Below are 20,335 nucleotides of genomic sequence, written 5' to 3' on the forward strand. Positions count from 1 at the left end.
CAGCTCACGCAGCAGTTTCTTAGAGTGACCCAATCAAGCTTACAACCTACCCTGCCCATGGCCGAGGCCTTGTTTCGTACCCACGAGCATCCTGCATTGCATCATGCAGGTATGCATCTCCAAAAAACAAGACAGTCATCCATAGCAATAGTATTCAATATAGCGCTCGTCCGTACTGAGCGGAATGTGTCACCGGAGTCGCGACTAAACTCTAACGTGGCGATACACTGGCCCATATCCAGGTCGACAGGAACTTAGTGGACTCATTGACTGGTTCTGTGATGCAAAGACGGACATCATTGATGTGTTGGCGATGCATGAAGACATCGTTAGCTTGCCAGAACTGCAAGGCGCTGCACATCCTTCCACATGCCGTCAGGTAACGACTTGGGTCAGTGGTTGAAGTCAGAAGCAGGTGAGGTTGGTCCAGAAGAAACATTCGTAGACGCGAGACATACGGTGTTTTTGTGAACTGGTAGAATTGTTGTAGAACGAGACGCAGTTGCCAGAGGGCGATGGTGATCATCGACAGCACGCTAGCGAGCTAATCGAGTTAGCGTCACATGCAGCGCGCTGACGTGCAAGGCTCCTGCCTCTCAGCCTTCCTCGTTTACACCCAGAACAGTATCATGCACAGTCAAGGAATACTGAATCATCTTGTTGCATCTTTATTTATAGATGCTCACTCAAGCTGTATTTTACCAAGAGCCGAGATGAAAGGCGCATCCTCACCTGCCGACTAACACTGTACGACGTCTGTACCATGGAAGCCACTGAATACTTCAAGCGAACTCTGTTCTACGATAGAAGTCCTGCAGCAAACGAATACTATGAACGATCTGCAGAGCGGATATTTGAAAAAAACTCCTCGAAAACTCAGATAGACGTTCACGTTCAATTCTGCAACGACGATAGTCAGTGCAAAGGAAACAACAAAGATGAACCCTCAGGCAACCTAAAACACACAGGCGTCTTTGAAAACCATCGAGAGAAAGAGCATAGGAATGGTCAACGATTGCCTTTGCAGACTGGACCGGATGTCCAGCACGCAGCCGACGGAGGCGGCCACTCAATCAGCTATGAAAAGGATTCACCGTCGGGAGGTCATCGTACCTCAGACGAGGACGATAGTTGGTCTTTGTCGAGCCAGACATCCAGTACAGCTCTACCGTCTGGGATGGACCAGCGTCAAGCAGACTCAGGTCCGCCGCTTTACCCTGGACTTCCCAAATTGGCGTTCACCGACATTAAGCCTAGCGAGATCGAAAGTTTCGTCGAACGTACAAAGCTCGACTTCCGAGTCTTCTACCTACGACAGAGACACTCATACAGCCGCCTGCAGATCACCAAGGAAGAGTTTGAGAGGTTGCTTGCGTCCTGCCATGTCTTCCCTCGGTTCAGCGAATACGTGATAGGATTTGGCATCAAAACTAGTGAACTTGAAGTGGGGCCTCCACCTCTTAAGTTTCGACCCATTTGTACATCTTATGGAAACCAGTATCGCGGCTTTGGTAGGTTCTCGTGTCCGTCAAGATACTCATTGCTGAACGAAGTAGAGTGTGCGTACATCCTGCGATATGTCGAGAGGACAAATCGACCCGGTGAGAGAAAGCCTTGGTCGTTGCGCCAATTCGCTGTCTACCATCGGTTCAAGCCTTCTCTGCAAAGTCGGTGTTCGACATGGATTCTGGTCGGAGCATCGGAAAGGACGGTAACGCGTCTTGATCAATATGCTAGAAGTGTGGACGATTTGATCGATGCCAATCCAATTGAGCTGCATGCTATTTTTCTTGACACCGTTATCACAAGTTGGAGACCTTACTTGTCTTATCTCACACAGCTCGTTTCCGAACAGGTATTTAGCCCCATTTGGATTTCAGGGTCAATACTGACTGGAAGCAGTCCAGCAAAGCTTCCGGTGTGTCAATACGCATCGAAAAAGAAGAAGAGGAAAGTTTCGTCTCAATCAATGTTGAAGATCATCAGCAACTGAAGCAAATTGAAGATTATGTAGCTGATCTAATCCTGTGTCTTGATTCGACCTCAGATACCCTGACTACGCTGAGAGAGATGTATGAGCAACACTGTGAGCATCAGCAAAATACTATACGCCGATTTCAGAATCGAACTGGATCAGCGCATACCGATGCGGTTGCGGTTGCTCTTACGGAAAAAGCGAAAGAGATCACATACACCCGTAGAAAAGCTGAGTCTCTGCTGTCGAAGGTTCAAAACACCAGGACACTGGTAAGATGAGTGTCTTTCTAAAGTCTTTCTGTCGTCCTAACTCTGTAATGCTGACTATAAATCCAAAGATCTCATCATTGCTTGAAAGGCAAAGCGGTTGTAACATCGATCAACAGATAGCTGCACTCCAACAACTTGAGCAACAATGACAAGAGGAAAACACTATTATGAGAGCAATTGCCGAGAAAAATAGTCGCGACTCTTCTAGTATGCGGGTGCTTACTATCATCACTATGATATACCTGCCGTGTACGATCGTATCCAACTTCTATTCCACACAGTTCGTCAATCAGACAGAGCTGGACGGGGGCATCAAGAGACTTGCTTACGCGCAAAATGCTTGGCTTTTCTTCGCCATATCGCTTCCTCTGACCGTATTCACATTTCTGGTGTGGTACTCGTGGGTGCATGCGGACTGCATGCGAAGAGTATTAGCATCCCGGTCATCTCTAGCTAGGAAGGCTGAGCTACCTCAATGACTTGCTTTCGATATCAGGATCTTTCGTAAGGCTTGAACATGTGGGGCGGAGCAGGAAAGTCCTAGCCTACCAGGAGTATATCTGCCGCTTTTGTGGCTTTCCGACCACTGAAGCCTGCAGAAAATTTATATGCAATCAGTGCTTAATCGCCATATGGTCCTCCAGACTATTCATGTATTAGCCTCTCATCCAGTAGTTCTTGCTGTCTTCGCATTGAGGGTCGGCTCAGAAGGCCCTGGACGCGGGTTGCGCTTAGCATTCACACGCTTCCGTACTAGTTCGCCTCCATCGCCCGCTCCCTGCCGATAGAAGCGACCACTGCCGGTACTGGAAAACGCCTTGATCAGCACTTGCGACCCCGCCTCCGGCTTCTTGGGCACATCACCACTTGCACTGCCACTTTTGCTCTCATTGTATTGACCGGTTTTTGGGTGCAACGCTTTCTATCTTGAGGCGACCAATAGTAACAACATTCCCGTCAAGCGTAAGTGCTGAGATTTACAGATAAAAACCCCACAGGTTCACTCAATGATTTCTGACCATACAAACCGGTGCTTGGGGCTATAGCTTACAGCATCGAGCGGCTTACAACCACCAAGCTCGATTACTGCGGCTTCATTGCCTCGTTGCCTTCTTCTTCGATCGAAGATAAAAGGTCTCGAGCGCACATAGTCGTGCTAGTTTACTCCATGAGCCACCGCTTCTATTCAACCGTGGCTTGCGGCCCCTAAACGGAGTTCTGTTTTGGCACTGCATCACGTGCTGTGCTTTCAGCCCTTTCCCAATCGACAATCTGATACCCAGTACCAGATAGCTCGCCAAACATTTCCCTATACCATTGCCTAAATGGACCCAAAACTAGAAAATGCCGCTGAAGTCCTCGACTATATGGACGAACACATGGCAACGACCGAGTTCAGGGGAGAGACACAAAAGTTTCTACCAAACCCGAATTTTGACATTGTCACATCCGAACGCGTCATTCGCAATCTGGTCTCGAAAGATAGACAGCTGTACATAGGAGAGCTGGAAAACGAAGAATTCGTCCACAGGGTTCGTCGGGAGGGTCGTAAAATGTTTGCCACATGTATCTTTGGCGAATTCCCTTTGACTTGCCTCAAGGCATTGTTTGAAGATGGTCTCAGCGATGCAAAATTTCCGTTTGAAGAAAAGGACTGTCCAGGACAGATTAAGAAGCGAAAGTTCTGTGGATCTTTCATCGGGAACCAGAAACTGTTCAATCCAGCATATTTACATACGAACTCGGAGCAGAAGTGGGACGGCCGAGTGACGAAACCTATTGAATATAGCGAGAGCAAGAGCGCGTTACTTGGCCAAGGAGCTTTCGGCGATGTTTACGAAATTCGGATACATCCCAGCCAGCGGTCATTCTCAAGTGTAAGTTACGTTGCTATGCTCAAGTGTATGCCGTTAACCGTTCTGCTAGGGTGCAAACAAGTGTGGCTTCTTTGCGATGAAGGTTACGCAACACGAAGGAACACGAGAAGTGTCGTTTCACCGCGCCATGGCGAACTTGTCGCACCACCATCTCCTCAAGTGCCTTGCTAGCTTCACATTCAGCTCACAATACAACATGATCTACGAAAAAGCTGACTGCGATGTCGAAAAATTCATGGCGAGGTATTCTGATCCTCGGAAGCTACCTGGTATGACGTCCGACAACCTGGCACAGCAACTTTTTGGACTAGCCGATGCCCTCTCTGTCATACACAATCAAGGCCAATCCGAGCCTGCAAACAGCGCAACCCTGCTTGTTCCAGGTGCTGAAAACCAGAAAACAGGATACATTCACGACATCAAGCCTGAAAATCTCCTCATGTTTATCTATAACCAGAACGGCAAGAAGACCTATTGGTTCCGGCTATCGGGTTTCTCGTGCGCAAAAGTAGTTGACGTCTTGACTTCCGTCAGCGGTAAAAACAGGCACAGCTGGAAAACCGTCAGTAAGGCAGGCACTCCAGTATATCGAGCACCGGAAGCCACCGCTAAAGGGAAGACTTCTCGTCCATACGATCTTTGGTCGCTTGGTTGCGTTTACCTTGAGCTTTTAGTATGGTTTCTTGATGGATACACTGCATTGACAGAATTTCGTGAGAAACGCGAATGCCTTGTCAGTCCTGGTGGTAGAGAAGACGAAGGCTTTTATTACACTCCCAAGGAGAACGACCAATTCAGACTACGGGAGGTGGTCTTACAGAGGATTGAAAGTGTGACAAGCCGTTGCAAAGGGCCCCTTAAGGATATTGCCAACGCCATCCCCAAACTACTACAAATCGATCCACAACAGCGACCAAGTGCGAAGAGCTTGGTGGAAGATCTGAAACACATCAATACAGGTGCAAGACCACCTGTCGAAGTTGGACCGTCTGAGCAGTCAAACTTCGCAGGTACCAGTCATCTATCCGTTCCTTTGTACGTGTCTGACTCCGACTCCGACCCCAATTTTGGTAGTGTAGTAAGGATTCAACAACCCACCAACAAGTAAGGATAAATTGAAAGTTCTCTAATCATTTCCCTTCTTTCTTCAGTTTGTTGGCTTTTGCTCTTCCTATCTATAAAGCACTAGTGTTCTCTATCTTAGATTGTACGAAGTGATTATGCTGCGTTGTAAGCCTACGATCTGCGAATGTGTACATGAGTATTTACAGAAGGTTTCGAGCACCACGTTTTCTTTTTTGGCGGGTAAGAAGTGGTACACGAAGATAGTTTTTCATTTGTCGAGAAAGGGATGCAAACTGGGCCCAGCCTTGGAGGTGGGCATCCACTCGGATATACTATGCAACCACGCGTAGGAATACATCGTATAATGACTGTATCATCTATGCTTATGACAGCGTCAAGATCACTGTGACACAAATTGATTCAAACGCCGGTGCCTGCGCCAGCCTTCATTGCGCGAAGATATCCCGTCGAACAACAGCATCTACAGTGTCTACATCCACAAAGACACAACAGTGAAGAGAGATCTATAAGACTCTGCTCAATACTTTCATGTATGTGGATGGCGATTCCAGTGGTATGACGCCCTGAGCTTGGCATTCTTCGTATTGCATCGTGCAAGATCATTCAACCTCTCCGCTCCCAGGATTCATGACTTGTTCATGAGGGCCTTGGCACAAGAGATGATGTAGAGCATAATTAGCTCAAGATCAGATCTAGAGAGATTCGGGCATATCACTCTGCTGACCATCGCCATTGCATTCGTCAATGGTACACAGAGTCCTGCAGCTCGGCGACGTTCGCCACCAAAAGTGGGTATAAGGCGTACCACAAAGCAGATTCCTGCTGCAATTGGTGCAAATGCCCGAGAATTACATGGAACGTCGTCCAAGGCTACTCCATCGAGCGTAGGGCCACCCCAAATTCAGTGCAACCTAGTATTGGTGCATCCGTAAGAGTACCTGACAGTCTAAATTTAGGTCTCCGTTTGCGATTTTTGAAGATATAAAATCGAGCAGAATCCCGCATTCAAATTCCATTGCACCAATAGGTCTCGCGTTGCATCGTCACTTTATTCTTCAGAACCTCAAGTTCATCTTCATTGCACGCGGTCCTTCAGTTTAACGTACTTCAAGATGCTCTTCACCACAATTCTTCTCGCAGGCCTTGCCTCTGCCGCCCCTGCCCTCTCTTCCCGCGAAGCCACCACCGGGCTTGATCCGTGGGAAATTACCAGCGTCTTTGCGGGCAGGCCCTCCGGTCGTCCTGGAAGTGGCACAAACAGCAGCCTCCGGATCAACATTAAACAGCCCAACACCATCAATGTTCGTCAAGCGCCTACTGGCCAAGCTGTACTCCCGCCTTTCGAGGCTTCCTGCACATGGAGCTGGGTAGCCGCAGGGAAGAACTTCCCCGTCGGCGTGGAGACGCTCTGCATACCTGGTTCGTATGGTAACTTCACTATGACGCTGTCTGGAACGAATCAGGCCGACTTTACGGTGGCCATCAAGGAAACAAGAGAGGTGAATGTTCTGCAACAGCGTTTTGTGCGCATTTTCGATGGAGATCAAGCTTTTAAAGTTGGCGACGGTCTCTGGAGGCAGAATTGTGGCGGAAGTGGGGTCTGTTCGTGGCAGGTCGCGGCAGGATCACTTCCGATCGAGGTGCACCAGGAGTTGACAGAAAGTATCGGAAGCTGTGAGGACACTGGATCTTGCTAGATTGTGTTTAGGCATTCATTAGGGCATTCTAGAAGTCAAATAAGAGCCTTGTAATCAGTGACCTCGTCATGGACACCCAAGCATTGGATTGAACTTCCGCGTGACTGGTCATTGTAAAAGATCTTCGCAGGATGACGGCATCACAAGAACATGCATCAAAGCCGCAATTTAGCAACCGTCTTTCCGAGGTCGGTTAGGGGATAGAACCACTTAAAGTGTGCTTGGAATTTGATGCCGGTTGAACTGTCCTTTGACGGAGAGAGGAACGAAGACCTGAGTCGGGAAGACATCGTACGAGTTGGTGCGCTATTCCGAAGTATGTTATGTTCGGAGCCTTCGGCCAGAGCTTCGCTGAAGAAGGTACTCCGGGATCCTTGGTTTCAGGAAGCTTAATGCAGGCGGTAGGGTGGTCTTTGTCTCTCCGACTTAGCTTTAACAGCGCTTCACGAACGCAATCTGACGATGATCTGTGGGATTTTAATTTCAGGAAACTGTAAGTAAATTACAAGACAATATACTATTGACTTACCAAAAACCACAAGGCTTTTCGTCAAGTGACAATGGCCGGAGGTCGCGGCTCAAATGCGCAAGCTTGCATTATATCATCTTTGCTGTCTTGTACTTCTCTAGCTCTAATTCTTCTATTCGAACGCCCTGAACACCTCTGGGACACCCTCTGCAATTTTTCCATTCCCTGCAAGTGCAACTAAGTCATTGAACAACCCGTACTGCATATCAGTGATAGTATATCTATTCCCGTTTCTCAGAGTCAAGACGTCAGCCTTTTGCGATGACGTGCACGTTTGAGCTTGCGCCTCCGCCTCAGCACCGACATTACGCTTTTTGCCAGAGAAATTGTAACCTGGTACAGCCTAGCCCTTCTCATAACAAAATCTTAAACGCCAGCTCTACCCAACATCGCAACAAAGATACTTTAGGCTGCAAAAGCCCTTTGTAAGACAGTACTGTGCCGACGTATGTACTAATTTAAAAAGCTACTGTGTTTTATTGCGATTGCAATTGATTGCTTTAAAGTTGCACCAGGTGTGATACGATCGTAGAAAGAAAAGCGCATTCGCCGGTTTGATGCTGCTCATTTAATGCACTGAAGCTCACCTAAGAAGTCTTCACTAAAGAAACTTTTGATCAATCTTACGGTAGGGGGGCAGACCTTAGGTGAAGTACTAGGACGGACTCAATACTCAAGATCTTTAGGACGTAACTGACGCTAGTTAGATTCTGCTTTCTCTTGGATTGTGACCTAACTATCGTACCGCCTGAAAACCCTTCACACCCGAGCAACTGAGCAAGTGTGACAAAAACGGGAGCAAGGCGCAGTCTGCACATGTCTAGACTGGACTTTCCTGCATTCAGCCTTGAAATGCTGTAATTCTGGGAGCAGTCCTTGGAGCTGGACCCCAAATCATTGCCTCGGCCCATGCAGCGAATTACCGTTTCCAATCTTCAGTGTTTTCGAGGTCAGATGCTGTACTTTTCACCTTGTTCCTTAGTGCAGCGTTCTTACTAGTCATCATCAATAATTGAACACTGTCAGTTGTACGAAATTTCTCGCACTCTTGCAAGGTTTTGACAGCTAGCTCCAAAGTCTGCAGTCTTTGCTCCTGTGACTGTCGATTTCGTGAAGGCGTGGCTTGTTGGCGGTCAAGAATTTCTGAAATAATTGGGGACGTTGTGGGTAATGCAATGGTATGGCAGATAAGAGCAAGGCCATTATTGTTAGACGTAGTTAATGGAGGGAGGTGAGCTGTTGAACCTTGTTGTGTTTAGGCCGAAGCCCAATCTTATAGTGATGGCTTTAAGCTTATTAGCAGGCAATTAAAAATTCGATTCCAGAAAATTGAAAACAGATCTCAACATTTATATCAGGCATTTGTTTGGGTTCTTACGATAAGGGCTGCTGCTTTACTCTAGGCTGCTTATTATGGGAAATTATTGGCATATAGAATTGAAGAGCAACTAAGGAATTACGAGATCAAGCATGACAGACATCCTTAGTCAAATTGACCACCTTCCCAGGCCGTAGAGCACTCGAAATTGACCAGCTCTAAATAGGGCCTTAGAAATTCTGGGTCCTCGCGCTTAAGATCCAAGTATTTGTGCTGTCTTTGTCAGATAAGTGCGATTTCCAGGTGCTACAAGATAAGACACAAAATCGGATCGCAGCATCTCACATTCTGGAAACCAAGAACGAATCGCAGGAATTTGAACGCTGGGTAGGAGATCATGGTTCCATCAATCGGGCCCAGGGCCGGCTTTGAGGTCGGCGCGCCGTCTTGATGCCTGCCCCAGAGCCCTACGCATTCTTGACCCCTTTCTTTATTTGCTGCGCTCATGGGGTTTCAGTCACATTTTCACTTGGACAGATGAACCGTGGGTGCTTGCAAGCTTTAATCGTCGTCTTTGACTGACTGTTGGAAGCAATGTGCACTATCCTCCGCACAAGCACAGCAACAAGACTACGCCCCTCATCCTCGACGGGTCCTTGACTATGAGATATCCCGACGATGCAGATGCGAAGAAGGAGACCCTTGGAGTAGGAGAGCGGTGGGATGTCGACGCGAACAAGATGCATGAAGTGTGGGTTGGACCGGAAGGGTGTACATACGTCATCGGCGAGTGACCTCGGTATCAATGCCTCTTGCACACATACTGCACCTTGTCACGGCCAACTAGACATCGAGCTCATGTAAAGGATTCAATCAACAAAAGGCAAAAGGAAAATGCGGTTAATAAACATTGCAGTCACCTTAAGAACTTCTAAAATTATCTAGAGATCACCAATTAGACCTGAAGTCCTCCATTGACTTTGCTATCCTCGCAGTGTGCTCGGTGGCCAGTCGGTCGTGACGAGGTGCAGTAAATCTGTTCTCGAACATAACAGGTGCCACATATCCTCTCGGTTTGCGGGGGTTGTGGATTGAGTGCGCCATGTTGAATCAGTTACTTCCCTCAAAGGGTCCATGGTCCCCACGGCAGTGACTAATTTCCATCGCAAGAACGCAGGAGCAAAGGCACAGTATTGATAGCAAGCCAGTTGAGTTGATGCCACATACGAAAACCCGACTCGCCAAGTCTTAGTCCAACCATGGCTCCCAGGACCACCGATGCGCCAATGGCCCAAACTTGCAAACCGCAGAAACATACAAAAATGGCTACACCCTCCATAGACCTTCCGAGGCAACCTTGAAGCCAACAAATATCGTATTCGACAACCGACTGTTTCGGGGGGCGCAGTCGGATCAGACCGGTGATGACTTGGAAGTCTGTCATCGACAGCATGTTCTGAGGTCTGAAGTGAATGAAGAGAGCCTGTAAGGAAGATTGCCTGGAGTCAGCCTCTGAAGCTCATAGACAGGGGGACTTTTTCCAGGAACATGTTTTTTCGTCAACGGCCTAAGCCTCAGAAAAGTCGTATTCGACCTTCATTCACTACCTGCCTTTGCTTGTGTTTGTGCCAGTGTGTGTGTGCCAGTGTATCCACTCAACGAGTATAGCACAGCAAGCACGTGCAATGGTCGTCCAAGTTAGGCGTCGTGATGGTGTTCGCATTCGCAGTCAAGACTTTGATGCAGGACATGGCCGGTCGCGGTCGACAGACTTGAACGGCAGAAGCTGCATGTGACAGTCAGTGTATAGTGCAAAAGTGGATGAGGAAGAAAGCGAAGCCCGAAGGTGTGCGAGGGAGAGAAGGAGGTCCGAACAGACGCACCGAGACTGCACAACGGACTTGCAATGACCGAAAGGCTTGTTGGGAAGGTATATTGGTCGTCAGGTGCTGAGTAGAAGGCAGTAATTGGTGTGGCAGCGTGGGACAAATGACAATAAGGTCGAAGTCGATACCACTATGAGGCCAAGCTGGGTCGAGGTGTGGATGCTTGAAGTATCAGACAATATGGGGACAGCGACACTGCAAAAGATGCTTGAGAAAGTTGAGTGTGGAAGAGATGATCAGCTCGGAGAAGGATTTAGGTTTTAATACACCCGTGTAAACACTCTGACCATGCTCTCACTTCTGTCTCTCGTGTGTAAGGTACGGTACTGCGTGTGGAAACAAGAGCGCAGCCGCAACACGTGTGGTGTGGCAGTACTTTCCATTCACAATGGTAATGACATATAACCATGAGCCGCTCCTGTATGATTGCACAGCTAAGGGTCAGCGTCTCGCCTTCCCACGTGCTCGCTCGCAGAATCCATGATGTGTGGTAATCATAGAGCAGTTTGAATGTATTAGCCACTACTCCTACTTCTTGCTACCTTCTCAGTGATCTAACACTCGTGGTTTGCCTCACCCTTCTCATACCAGCCATTTAGTCGTGAGGTTCCGCTGTTGAAGCTAGACGTTCGGTTCAGATCCTGAAGACTTAATTTGTTCCTCCTTGGACACGTTCCATGGTACTTTCAAGTAAATCCTCTTAATTTGGCGGAGGCGGGTTGAGGAAAGGGGAGGGGGATGGTGTGTTGGTGGTGTAGCGATGAGCGATGAGCGATGAGTAGTGCGTCAAATCATTTCAATCTTAACACCAGTAAACGGCCAAAAGATATAAAACAGAGCCTCAATTTTGGATTTCATTGATTGCTAAAAACACTGATTGTACCTCCTTAACAAGTGGTGCAATGGCGTTGAAGGGAACACTGGCATAAAGACGCCTGGTGCGCGCATACTGCTTCGCCTAGCACAGCAGCATGTCTGGTTCGGATGCAGTCTTCTGATAGGTAAACCTTTAACTGATGACAAGCTTGGCCTCCGGCTCGCTAACCTGGACGCGCGAAGCTGCGTCTGCACATCTGAAATATCAATGAAATGTAGAGTGGATACGAAGACTAGACTGTATGATTCGACTTTTCTACATATGCGTTACGGTAGTCGCGCTTGAGTCGCTAGCTAGCTGCTCGCTTACCCACTCGACAGATCTTGCCCACGTCCCCGCACAATCTGTGTTGTCTAAGGGTCCAAAAGGACGAGAGACTACCAGAAGCTGGCAGCGGGATTTTACTCACAATTACTATAATATATAATCTTTAAAGACCTGAGAGACATATCAATTACAAAGATTGCATCGGTGGGTTAGTGGAACTACCGATGCGCGAGTAGATATAAAGAGTTTCTCTATATTCTGTGCGGTCTGTTATTTATCGTTTGTTAGAGTTGTAATTTGTCTTTTTGTTTCTTGATACGCTTTCCGCGCCAGGCTTGGCAACATGCCAGAATGATACCAGAATCGGAATATGGAAAACGGGAAGCGAATCACCGTGGAATATGTCCCACTATGTTCTGTTTTAAGTCTGTCTTACTGCAGTTTGTGCAGCACAGCCGCCTGCCTGCACACGCATTAGCCTGCAGCTGTCTCACGACGGCGGCTGGGTCGATGTGCTTGTCTTCAGGGTAAATAGGTCTTGCACTGCCGCTCAATCAGAATTACAGGTTCAAACATTCAGTCAAGCTTTTCTACTTTACAACATGGATCAATTCGATGACATTGCAGCTTTAGCTGAAGACGTATCCATACCTGTGTCGATTAAGGATGCTGCTGAGGCTTACGAAAGGGAAAGCGTCAAGAGATTACTGAGGCTATGGAAAAGGTACCAGTCTCTTACACTGAGTGCGTAGCTGTGTCTAACTCTATTAGATTTGCTGTCAATCTTCCATCTCCTCACAAGGAAGCAGAAATTGCCGCCCCGTTCCAATCCGACCTGCAACTTTCCTGGGTGAAAGCCTACATGGCATGGAGAGCTAAAACCGGACAAGGCAGATTTGGTGAACGTATCACAGTGACAACGCTTCTGAAGGAATTGCAGCAGCTGCAACGCGTGTTGCGCTTAGCGAACAACGTTGTCTGGGACAACAAAGATATCGCCATCATCAAGAAGGTATACATAAACTTGCTGGCGTTATCTGCTAATCTGATCGTCCCTCATAGTTCGTTCGTGACCTTGCAAAGATAGGGAGAGCTTCTACCGCAATGAGGCCAAAGTCCGTGGCCTACGCTCTTGACGCAGACGAGATCCAATATTATCTTTGGAATTGTTGTGAACGCGTGTATGCGCATCCACGGATGATGGTACAGTTCTCTTTCTGGCTTCATCTTGTGTCAGTGTGGGGTTTGCGAACTGGGGAGATGACTGAATCTTCTTCACATCGCGGCTCCAACGAAGGTATCCATTACGGTGACGTTACACTAAGCCTTGTTCCAAGACAGAGTCAGCTGCGTTACCAGATCAAGATTGCTTTGCGAAATCGAAAGTTCTCGCGTGGCATCGAAAGTAAAGTGTTGGTCTCCGTGAGCTTATAACTGTCGTTGATGATAGAGCTGATTTTACCAGGAAAATTGTTACCTTGAACGAGCACACAGATCCGAAAGAGCGATTCAAGTGCCCTATACGTAAATTCCTTGCGCTTGCCTTAGCAGACGATGTGTTTGTACAACAGCTAACGCCCGAGGATTTCGACAATCGGTGGATGTCAGACTCTGCAGGCTCGCGATCCTTCAGCATCAAAGAAGACAGAAAGGAACTACCCATTTTCCGAAAAATGTTGCCGGGAGGAGCTGTCTCACCGACCCAAATCATATCAGCCATGTCTATCAACACTTTCCTGAAAGAAATCTGCGAAGAGTGTGGATATACTGAGCCTGTCACAACCTACACCTTCAGGCGTGGAGTAGCAAACAAGGTGGAGGGTGAGTACAAGACGCAAGAGCTGTCTACATTTCGCTTATCATAATCAGCAAATGCAAGTTCAAAGAGCACCAAAGAGGCCCTTGGCCATAAAGGCGAGCGAGCATGGCATGCATACGCTGCACCTACAATCAGCGTAGATGCGCAAGCAATAGCATATGATGAGCCGCAAGACACATCGCACGCCGAGCACACTCAAAGCATTGCTATGACTCGAGATTTTGCGGGCCCTAAACCCCCAAGAGCAACCATGGGGATACTCTCAATACCTTCGAAGAGTGTTCTACAAAAGGTTGTTGCGGCACATCCCAAGAGTCGTCCAGAAATGATTGTACGGAAAGCACGTCGTCTGCAATACCAGCTCGAACTCGCTGAATACTCCGACAAAGCAGGGCGTAGCACATCTCCTAGAGAATCAGATTTTTCCGGCATAGCAGATCTCACAGAGAGTTTGAACACTGCCATGATTGTCAACCCACGGCCGAAGCCGACTGCAAAATTCAAGCAGATGCTCAAATACAACCAGCATCATGGACGTGTGATTGAAAGACTTTGGACTGCGGAAGATGCTTCTTTAAGCGAATGCATTCGACCGTTGATGGCTCTTGCCGATCCAAGACCTTTTCGACCCTTCTATCCAGGTCCAACCTTGCGGCTCAATACCGATGGACAATGCCCTTACTGCCACGACAAGGTCGACCAACTCCGTCATCCAAGGCTTGCTTCTCATCTGCTTCACTGTCACTCTCGCACTAAACAAGTACGTTTCTGTCACCAGTGTGCATTCTTCGTAGCACCAGAGTTGTGGGCGAGCCACGAATGCACAGATCTCGACGAGGACAATCAGGAGTATGGGGCAATCATATGGCATGGTCTGATTATTAGAGAAGGACGGTGCCCGTATGGCGACAAAGGATGTCATAAGAGGTTGTGGTCCGACCCAAATAACCTTTGCCGTCATATCGAAACTCACCTCAAAGGGCTACCAGAAGAATCCCTAGCGTGCCCAGTTGAGGGGTGTGAGGTTCAACGCGTTTCTAAAGACCAGGTGAGAATCCATTTCCACGAGGTGCATCACATTCACATGGTGTCTGGTCGAGATATCCTGACTGGAGGTATCGTGTTGCCGCAGCAGATTGAGAAGTGAAAGGGCACATCCTTCGACTAGCGTGGGAAGGCATCATCAATGTACATTGTCCAGCATGCGTGAACAGAAGCTTTGAGAAGCATGCGCCACAGCTCTAGCGATTCTAGCATAGCGCAAGTGTACAATGTAGGCTACTAAACATACAAAACGTGCTTTCTTAGCAGGCAAACACATGTTACGTCCGCGCTAGGGGCTACGTGTCTCTGCAGATAAATCTAGAGAAGGCTTTGTAGCTTGCTGCACAAGTCTGCAACTTTATAATATCTCTTTAGCATATTAGCGCTTGTCTCTAAGTATCTAAGAAAGCAATTGTTATTGTTACTAATAAGAAAGCAGAAGTAAATTGTTGTTGTTGCGTCTGTCGCTGCGAGCAGTTTGCCTAAAAGGATGATCAAGACAGCTGTAATTTTGCTTTCTAAGTCTCTAGATTGATTCTGGTGCTTGAGACGTACGATAGAAGACCAACAGGAGCATAAGAAGATGGCGGGCTGGTCAATGCTGTCGCTTTAAATCCTTTGTGGTTCTGCGCGGCGGGATGTTGTAGTGAGTTTTCTTACGCCTTGTGGCCTAGCTCCCTACAGCCTCTAACTGTTGCCCTAGAGGTTACACTATGTGTTAAATCTTGGTGTGTGAAGAAGCTTGTTTCGTTCTATTCTTGAGCGATTTTCGTGGTTGTGCTTGTGAATTATGCCTCTTTCCCTACCGGTGACGCTGCATGTTGGTAACGGCAACAAAAGTCGTTTACCAGGGCAGGTGGGTTCGGTTACATGTTGTGGTCTGATCTACGATTTTCAAATTTTCGAAAATCTAAACCTCGAGAACCTGGTCGATGAGTCAGCAACAACATCATGATCACGTGACAAACTATAGGTTTGCTTGGGATGCCTCGGGTGTACTTTTGTTACCTTCGCGTTATACAGCCGCGAGCACAATGGGTTCTGGTTCCCGCACTAGCTGCGTTCTCGGCGCAAGGTCTGCATGACACGGCCTCATCGTGTCTGTCTTAGTGGTTGGCTTATGTCATCATTGGCACGGTTGCGTGTAGACGTTGGTTCGGCGGACGCGTCCACCTTCCAAGTACAATTACCGCCCAGCTCAAGCTCAACGCCGTGCTACGCGTCGCGACCTTGTAAATCTTTTCGGAGAACAATCTGTGACCGTTACAAATCTATACCAAACGCAGAACATCACTACGAGGTCCAATTCCACAGCAACATCAGGCATTCCACCCAGTTACAAGTTAAGCCACCCTCTAAAGTTGAATTGTAGTTTGCCTCTTGCAGTTACTAACTCTTTCCAGTTATCAAGCTACAGTACTCAGGCCACCGCCGCCAGTCCAGACCGTGTCCAACAACCAGCCAGCCTTTAACGCCTTCCACACCGTCGTCAAACATATCACCATCTTTTGTACAGCGCCCTACCAGACATACAGTACCCCTAAGCAGCTGCAAATCTTGTGTTAGAGTGGGCAATACTGCACAACCTCAGAGCCACACCGTCAAAATGGGATCCGTGAACAACCCGAAGCGAGTTGTTCTTCGTTTTAGCGTTCAATACGAGCGTGAGGAAGCGACTATAAATGAACAATTCTTTGCACTGCACGGCCCTGAACCACCAAATAAAGATTTCTTTTCTCACTCGATGGCCCCCAACGAATCTTCGAAGATGCACATCGTTCTGGACATCTACTGTAACTCACACCCAACTATTGATAACAGCATGATACCATACGAAGTCTTTAAAGTAAAAAAGAACGGCAAATTGTATGTCCCAATCTCTCCTAGAAGTTCGAGCTGAGTAATGAGTTAGTAAATTTGAAAAACTAGACGCTGCTGCATGCCAACATGCTCGCAAGCGCTGCGAGTCGATTGGGATCAAATGGGGCACCAACCGATCTTCAATCTGAAGAATTGGATGGTGTCCGTGCATTGCAAACAGGACACTCTCCGGCTACGTTTGTATCTTGAACATCAAGGGACAAAGGCAAGTCCCGTTGCTGTCCACTTGCAGGTAGACAGATTTGTTGGTTCGGGCGTGCTGACGCTAGTGCACACCGCAGATAGTCACCCCTTACTTCGTGGTGAGGGTTGCGGCGACAACGGGCATAGGTTATGACCTGAATCTCGCACATATCGATTTGAGTAGATTTGAGTAGATAGGAATCGAAAAATTGTCTGAGCAACACTGACGTCGCAACGTGATGGGAGTGCGGGGTGCTGACGTGTCCTACGCGAATACAATCCGTGACTGGTAAGTGCCAAGACTAGTCACCCGAGAGTACTAAGACAGATGTGGTGAGGCTGCATATGCTGACCGTCATCGATATGTCCATCTACCATCACCACATCTGTGCCACGGGTGCTCTCAACGTTTCCAGCATCGGATCAATGAGCTTGCTCGTGCTGCTTTGGCTGATGGTCCCGACGCGTCTACTTCTTGCTCATTTGGAACACTTTCTTCGGCCGCGACACGTTTACGTTTCCGACCACGTTTCTTCCCTGATTCGCCTTCATCTGCAATACCAAAGGCAAAAGAGAAGTGGCCAAAGGACAAGATAGAATTAAGCACGAAACGTTGAGTCTCGTCGATCCATCTTGCTGAGGGGCATTTCTCGCATACGGACAAGGGACGTTAGAATATATATAGCAGGGATACTACACAGCTGTGGTGGTGCTGCGGGGTCACCACAGAGCTGTGGTTAGTGGGGCAAAGACAGCACAGCGGCTATGGCTACAGAACTAGTGAAGAGGAATTACGGTGACTGCAAATCCCCTCCTATTGCTCTATGTAATACTGACAACAGGCTAGAAACATCTTAAGGCCTGAAAAGCACCCCATACACAATCTTCTGCTAGCTGAAGTGGCCTACTTCTGTTTTAGTAGAGCCGATCGTGTACCTGAACATTGGCTAGAAACAGTTAGATATAGCCTTTCAGGAAGCGACAGGATAGCTTGCCTAGCACTTGTTGCTTTTTCGCCTCAGGATCAGGGTGACCACACGTTGGGCAAACTGTCCCTTTGATGCCATCTCCACGGCAGGTTTCGCAGGAATGCATCTTTTGCGTAAGAATGTAGCTAGTTTGGGTGACTTTTCACTTACAGATCTTCGTGAGTGTGTTGTTGAGATAGAAACAAATGCAGCTTCAAAGGCCGTTTTGAGTCTTATTCATACCTCATGTGCGGTTTTTAACGGGAGCTGCGCGATATACTTAGTCAGCAAGATTTATTTTTGGCTTATCACATCGAGCGTTTCGGCCATACCATGGGGCCGACAAGCACGCTAACAAGGCAGCTGCTCTAACCCGCTTGCATTGCTCGTGAATGCCACCTGATTTTTGACATGGATGCCCTTTCAGCAGAGCTTTATGAATGTGCTTGCTCTGCAATATTCCGATGTCGCGAAGGGCTTAAAAAACACCTTGCAGACGTCCAGGTCGATACCCTCATCACTTATTAGTACAAACCTAACTTCTCTAGATTGAGAAAAATTACCACACTACTCAGCTGGAGAAGTGCTTTGATCATTCGAGAAGGGATAACGAGGGACATCGCTGCGATGGCAGTTGTGCAAACCTATGCCTGACATGTCCTCACGAGGCCTGCGAGGCAAAATCGACAACATACAAGACAAAACAGAAACTCATACGACACTATGCGATACGTAAAGATGCCTTTGTCACTGTTTAGATTACAGACTGACCGCCGCGGTAGATGTCAAATGCTATGAAGTCTGTATCTTCTGTTGCATACGGTTCGAGGAGAGCCAGAAGTTTTTGAGACACATCGAGGACTGCCACAACAAAGAGCGGGGCAGGAAAGCAGACTTCATGAACACAACATGCACAGAGTTAGTGACGAACGTGTCGCAAGAGCTTCTCGTTGCATGGCATTCAAAGTCGTCTGCAAACACGAATCTGAATGGAAAGAGAATGCGGGCGTTGTCAGACGTAGCTTCTGTATTGGATCCTGAAAGAGCCACAAAAGTTCGTGTAACAAATGATGGACATCATGCCGCTCAAGCTGCTACCCAATCGAAGTTCCTCGGGGAATCAGATTTGACGTTCACGTAAACGTCCACAGGAAAGGACACAGGTAGTGGTATCATGAGCGGAACAGTAGACATAAACAGTACGGTCATGGGTAGCGAAATGATCATGAACAGGGTGGGTGTGGTTGGAGGAGTGGGCGTGTCTAGTAGATTTGGGGAGGTCTCCTCAGAGATGATTTACCCCACTCAAGCGCAAGGCGTCAATGATTTCGACTATGCTCCTATTTTACAGATGATAAGCTCACCAACTACATTATGGGACTCGTTCATCTGATGGAAAGGCAAAATACTACGTGTTTATTGCACTGGCTGGACCTTGAAACACGATATTCATACCGACCCTCATGCTCTCCATATGTGCAACCCTTTCTCTTATTTCCGGCAAATCTAGAAGCAGGATCTTTGGCCAACGAGCAAGCACTTCCTCCGTTGCAAACAGGAAAGTGATTGTGTACCCCCTTCGAATTTCGATAAAGAGACGTGGATCACGAATCATCCTAAGGCCATATCAGAAAAGCATTGACATCGCAGAAAAGAAACATACAAGCCTCCCTCAGGGAATTCCCTCTCGCTAGCTGTACAGTGTGCATCGAGGAGCTCAGATTGAGTCGTTTCAAAAGTAGATCGCCTGCCTGTCACTGTAGGTGTGTTCACTTGATGTGATCCATCCCAGCAAGCCACCGCTGATCCCTTGGGGAACTGATGAATAGCAAGCATATGCAGTTCAGCTTCAGATCCGGCTTTACTAAAGCATTCGATATGCCCTGGAAGTTCTTTATATCTCAACCAGTGTCCGAGGCTGCATCTATCGAATAGGCCTTCGAGTACAGATCGAACCCGCTGAGGCGCGTTAGACTCCACCTATAGGCGTAGGCTAGCTGACTCACTGTGTTCTCAAGGACATGTTGTCTGAGATATTCTAGACCGTACATTGACAGGAACGGGAAACCTTTTTGCTCCATCTCGGACGCTATGTTGCCCACTCCTGTGTCTTCAAGAATGACATACCCCTTGTCAGCGAGTGACTGTAATGTTGCCTCAATGGAGAATATTGTCGATGCCATAATCCACGCAAGTTGATATTAAAACCGAGGTGCTGTGCACTGCCATGTGCAGCTGCACGTTGTGGCAAAACGTAGGTGGGGCAAGGATTTTGCACATCATGCACCGCATTTGCTAGGCTAAACAAAAATCCGTACCGAGTGGCTTATCTCGGTAAATAGAGGGGCTGGGCTTGGTACCGATGTGCATGTCCTGTAGCCATAATGCTGTGCTGTCTTTGCCCCACTATTCACAGCTCTGTGGTTACCCTGCAGCACTAACCACGGCTCCGTGGTTACCCTGTGTGATACCCGTAGCGTTAATCACAACTTTGTGGTATCCTTGCCATGTTGATCGCGTCTCTGTTGTTCTCCTGCCGCGAATACGTCGGGAATTGGGAGGGATACAGTAGGAAAATTGTGGCTACGAACAGTATATAAGGAATCGCGTGCGTATGGTCACTTTCAAATTACCAGCCGTACAGCCAGCAACTCTA

The 20,335-nt window shown here is 47.8% G+C and overlaps 9 protein-coding genes across 9 annotated transcripts; 7 read left to right on the forward strand and 2 right to left on the reverse strand.

Annotated features, from left to right (window-relative positions):
• Positions 1-763: 763 nt before the first annotated feature.
• On the forward strand, positions 764-2,396 carry EKO05_0007460 (uncharacterized protein; the record flags this gene model as incomplete). Its single annotated transcript, XM_059637045.1, has 3 exons — positions 764-1,855; positions 1,903-2,247; positions 2,316-2,396. The coding sequence occupies 3 exons, from the start codon at positions 764-766 to the stop codon at positions 2,394-2,396; spliced, it is 1,518 nt and encodes a 505-aa protein (XP_059493028.1).
• A 1,176-nt stretch (positions 2,397-3,572) lies between these two features.
• EKO05_0007461 (uncharacterized protein) lies at positions 3,573-5,232 on the forward strand (the record flags this gene model as incomplete). The annotated part of the gene is made up of 2 exons (XM_038943386.1): positions 3,573-4,124; positions 4,174-5,232. 2 exons carry the CDS (start codon positions 3,573-3,575, stop codon positions 5,230-5,232), a joined length of 1,611 nt encoding a protein of 536 aa, XP_038793926.1.
• Positions 5,233-6,322: 1,090 nt separating this feature from the next.
• On the forward strand, positions 6,323-6,907 carry EKO05_0007462 (uncharacterized protein; the record flags this gene model as incomplete). Its single annotated transcript, XM_038947178.1, has 1 exon — positions 6,323-6,907. One exon carries the CDS (start codon positions 6,323-6,325, stop codon positions 6,905-6,907), a length of 585 nt encoding a protein of 194 aa, XP_038793925.1.
• Positions 6,908-15,728: 8,821 nt separating this feature from the next.
• EKO05_0007463 (uncharacterized protein) lies at positions 15,729-16,119 on the forward strand (the record flags this gene model as incomplete). Its single annotated transcript, XM_059637046.1, has 2 exons — positions 15,729-15,989; positions 16,051-16,119. The coding sequence occupies 2 exons, from the start codon at positions 15,729-15,731 to the stop codon at positions 16,117-16,119; spliced, it is 330 nt and encodes a 109-aa protein (XP_059493029.1).
• A 134-nt stretch (positions 16,120-16,253) lies between these two features.
• On the forward strand, positions 16,254-16,656 carry EKO05_0007464 (uncharacterized protein; the record flags this gene model as incomplete). The annotated part of the gene is made up of 2 exons (XM_059637047.1): positions 16,254-16,513; positions 16,560-16,656. The coding sequence occupies 2 exons, from the start codon at positions 16,254-16,256 to the stop codon at positions 16,654-16,656; spliced, it is 357 nt and encodes a 118-aa protein (XP_059493030.1).
• Positions 16,657-17,056: 400 nt separating this feature from the next.
• On the forward strand, positions 17,057-17,308 carry EKO05_0007465 (uncharacterized protein; the record flags this gene model as incomplete). The annotated part of the gene is made up of 1 exon (XM_059637048.1): positions 17,057-17,308. One exon carries the CDS (start codon positions 17,057-17,059, stop codon positions 17,306-17,308), a length of 252 nt encoding a protein of 83 aa, XP_059493031.1.
• A 318-nt stretch (positions 17,309-17,626) lies between these two features.
• EKO05_0007466 (uncharacterized protein) lies at positions 17,627-17,806 on the reverse strand (the record flags this gene model as incomplete). The annotated part of the gene is made up of 2 exons (XM_059637049.1): positions 17,627-17,658; positions 17,707-17,806. 2 exons carry the CDS (start codon positions 17,804-17,806, stop codon positions 17,627-17,629), a joined length of 132 nt encoding a protein of 43 aa, XP_059493032.1.
• A 284-nt stretch (positions 17,807-18,090) lies between these two features.
• Positions 18,091-18,820, forward strand: EKO05_0007467 (uncharacterized protein; the record flags this gene model as incomplete). The annotated part of the gene is made up of 3 exons (XM_059637050.1): positions 18,091-18,183; positions 18,228-18,411; positions 18,462-18,820. 3 exons carry the CDS (start codon positions 18,091-18,093, stop codon positions 18,818-18,820), a joined length of 636 nt encoding a protein of 211 aa, XP_059493033.1.
• A 267-nt stretch (positions 18,821-19,087) lies between these two features.
• On the reverse strand, positions 19,088-19,862 carry EKO05_0007468 (uncharacterized protein; the record flags this gene model as incomplete). The annotated part of the gene is made up of 3 exons (XM_059637051.1): positions 19,088-19,295; positions 19,343-19,638; positions 19,686-19,862. 3 exons carry the CDS (start codon positions 19,860-19,862, stop codon positions 19,088-19,090), a joined length of 681 nt encoding a protein of 226 aa, XP_059493034.1.
• Between the last annotated feature and the right edge of the window lie 473 nt (positions 19,863-20,335).

The sequence above is a fragment of the Ascochyta rabiei genome, chromosome 12, assembly GCF_004011695.2.
Source record: "Ascochyta rabiei chromosome 12, complete sequence".
In the NCBI taxonomy this organism is placed as follows: Eukaryota; Fungi; Ascomycota; class Dothideomycetes; order Pleosporales; family Didymellaceae; genus Ascochyta; species Ascochyta rabiei.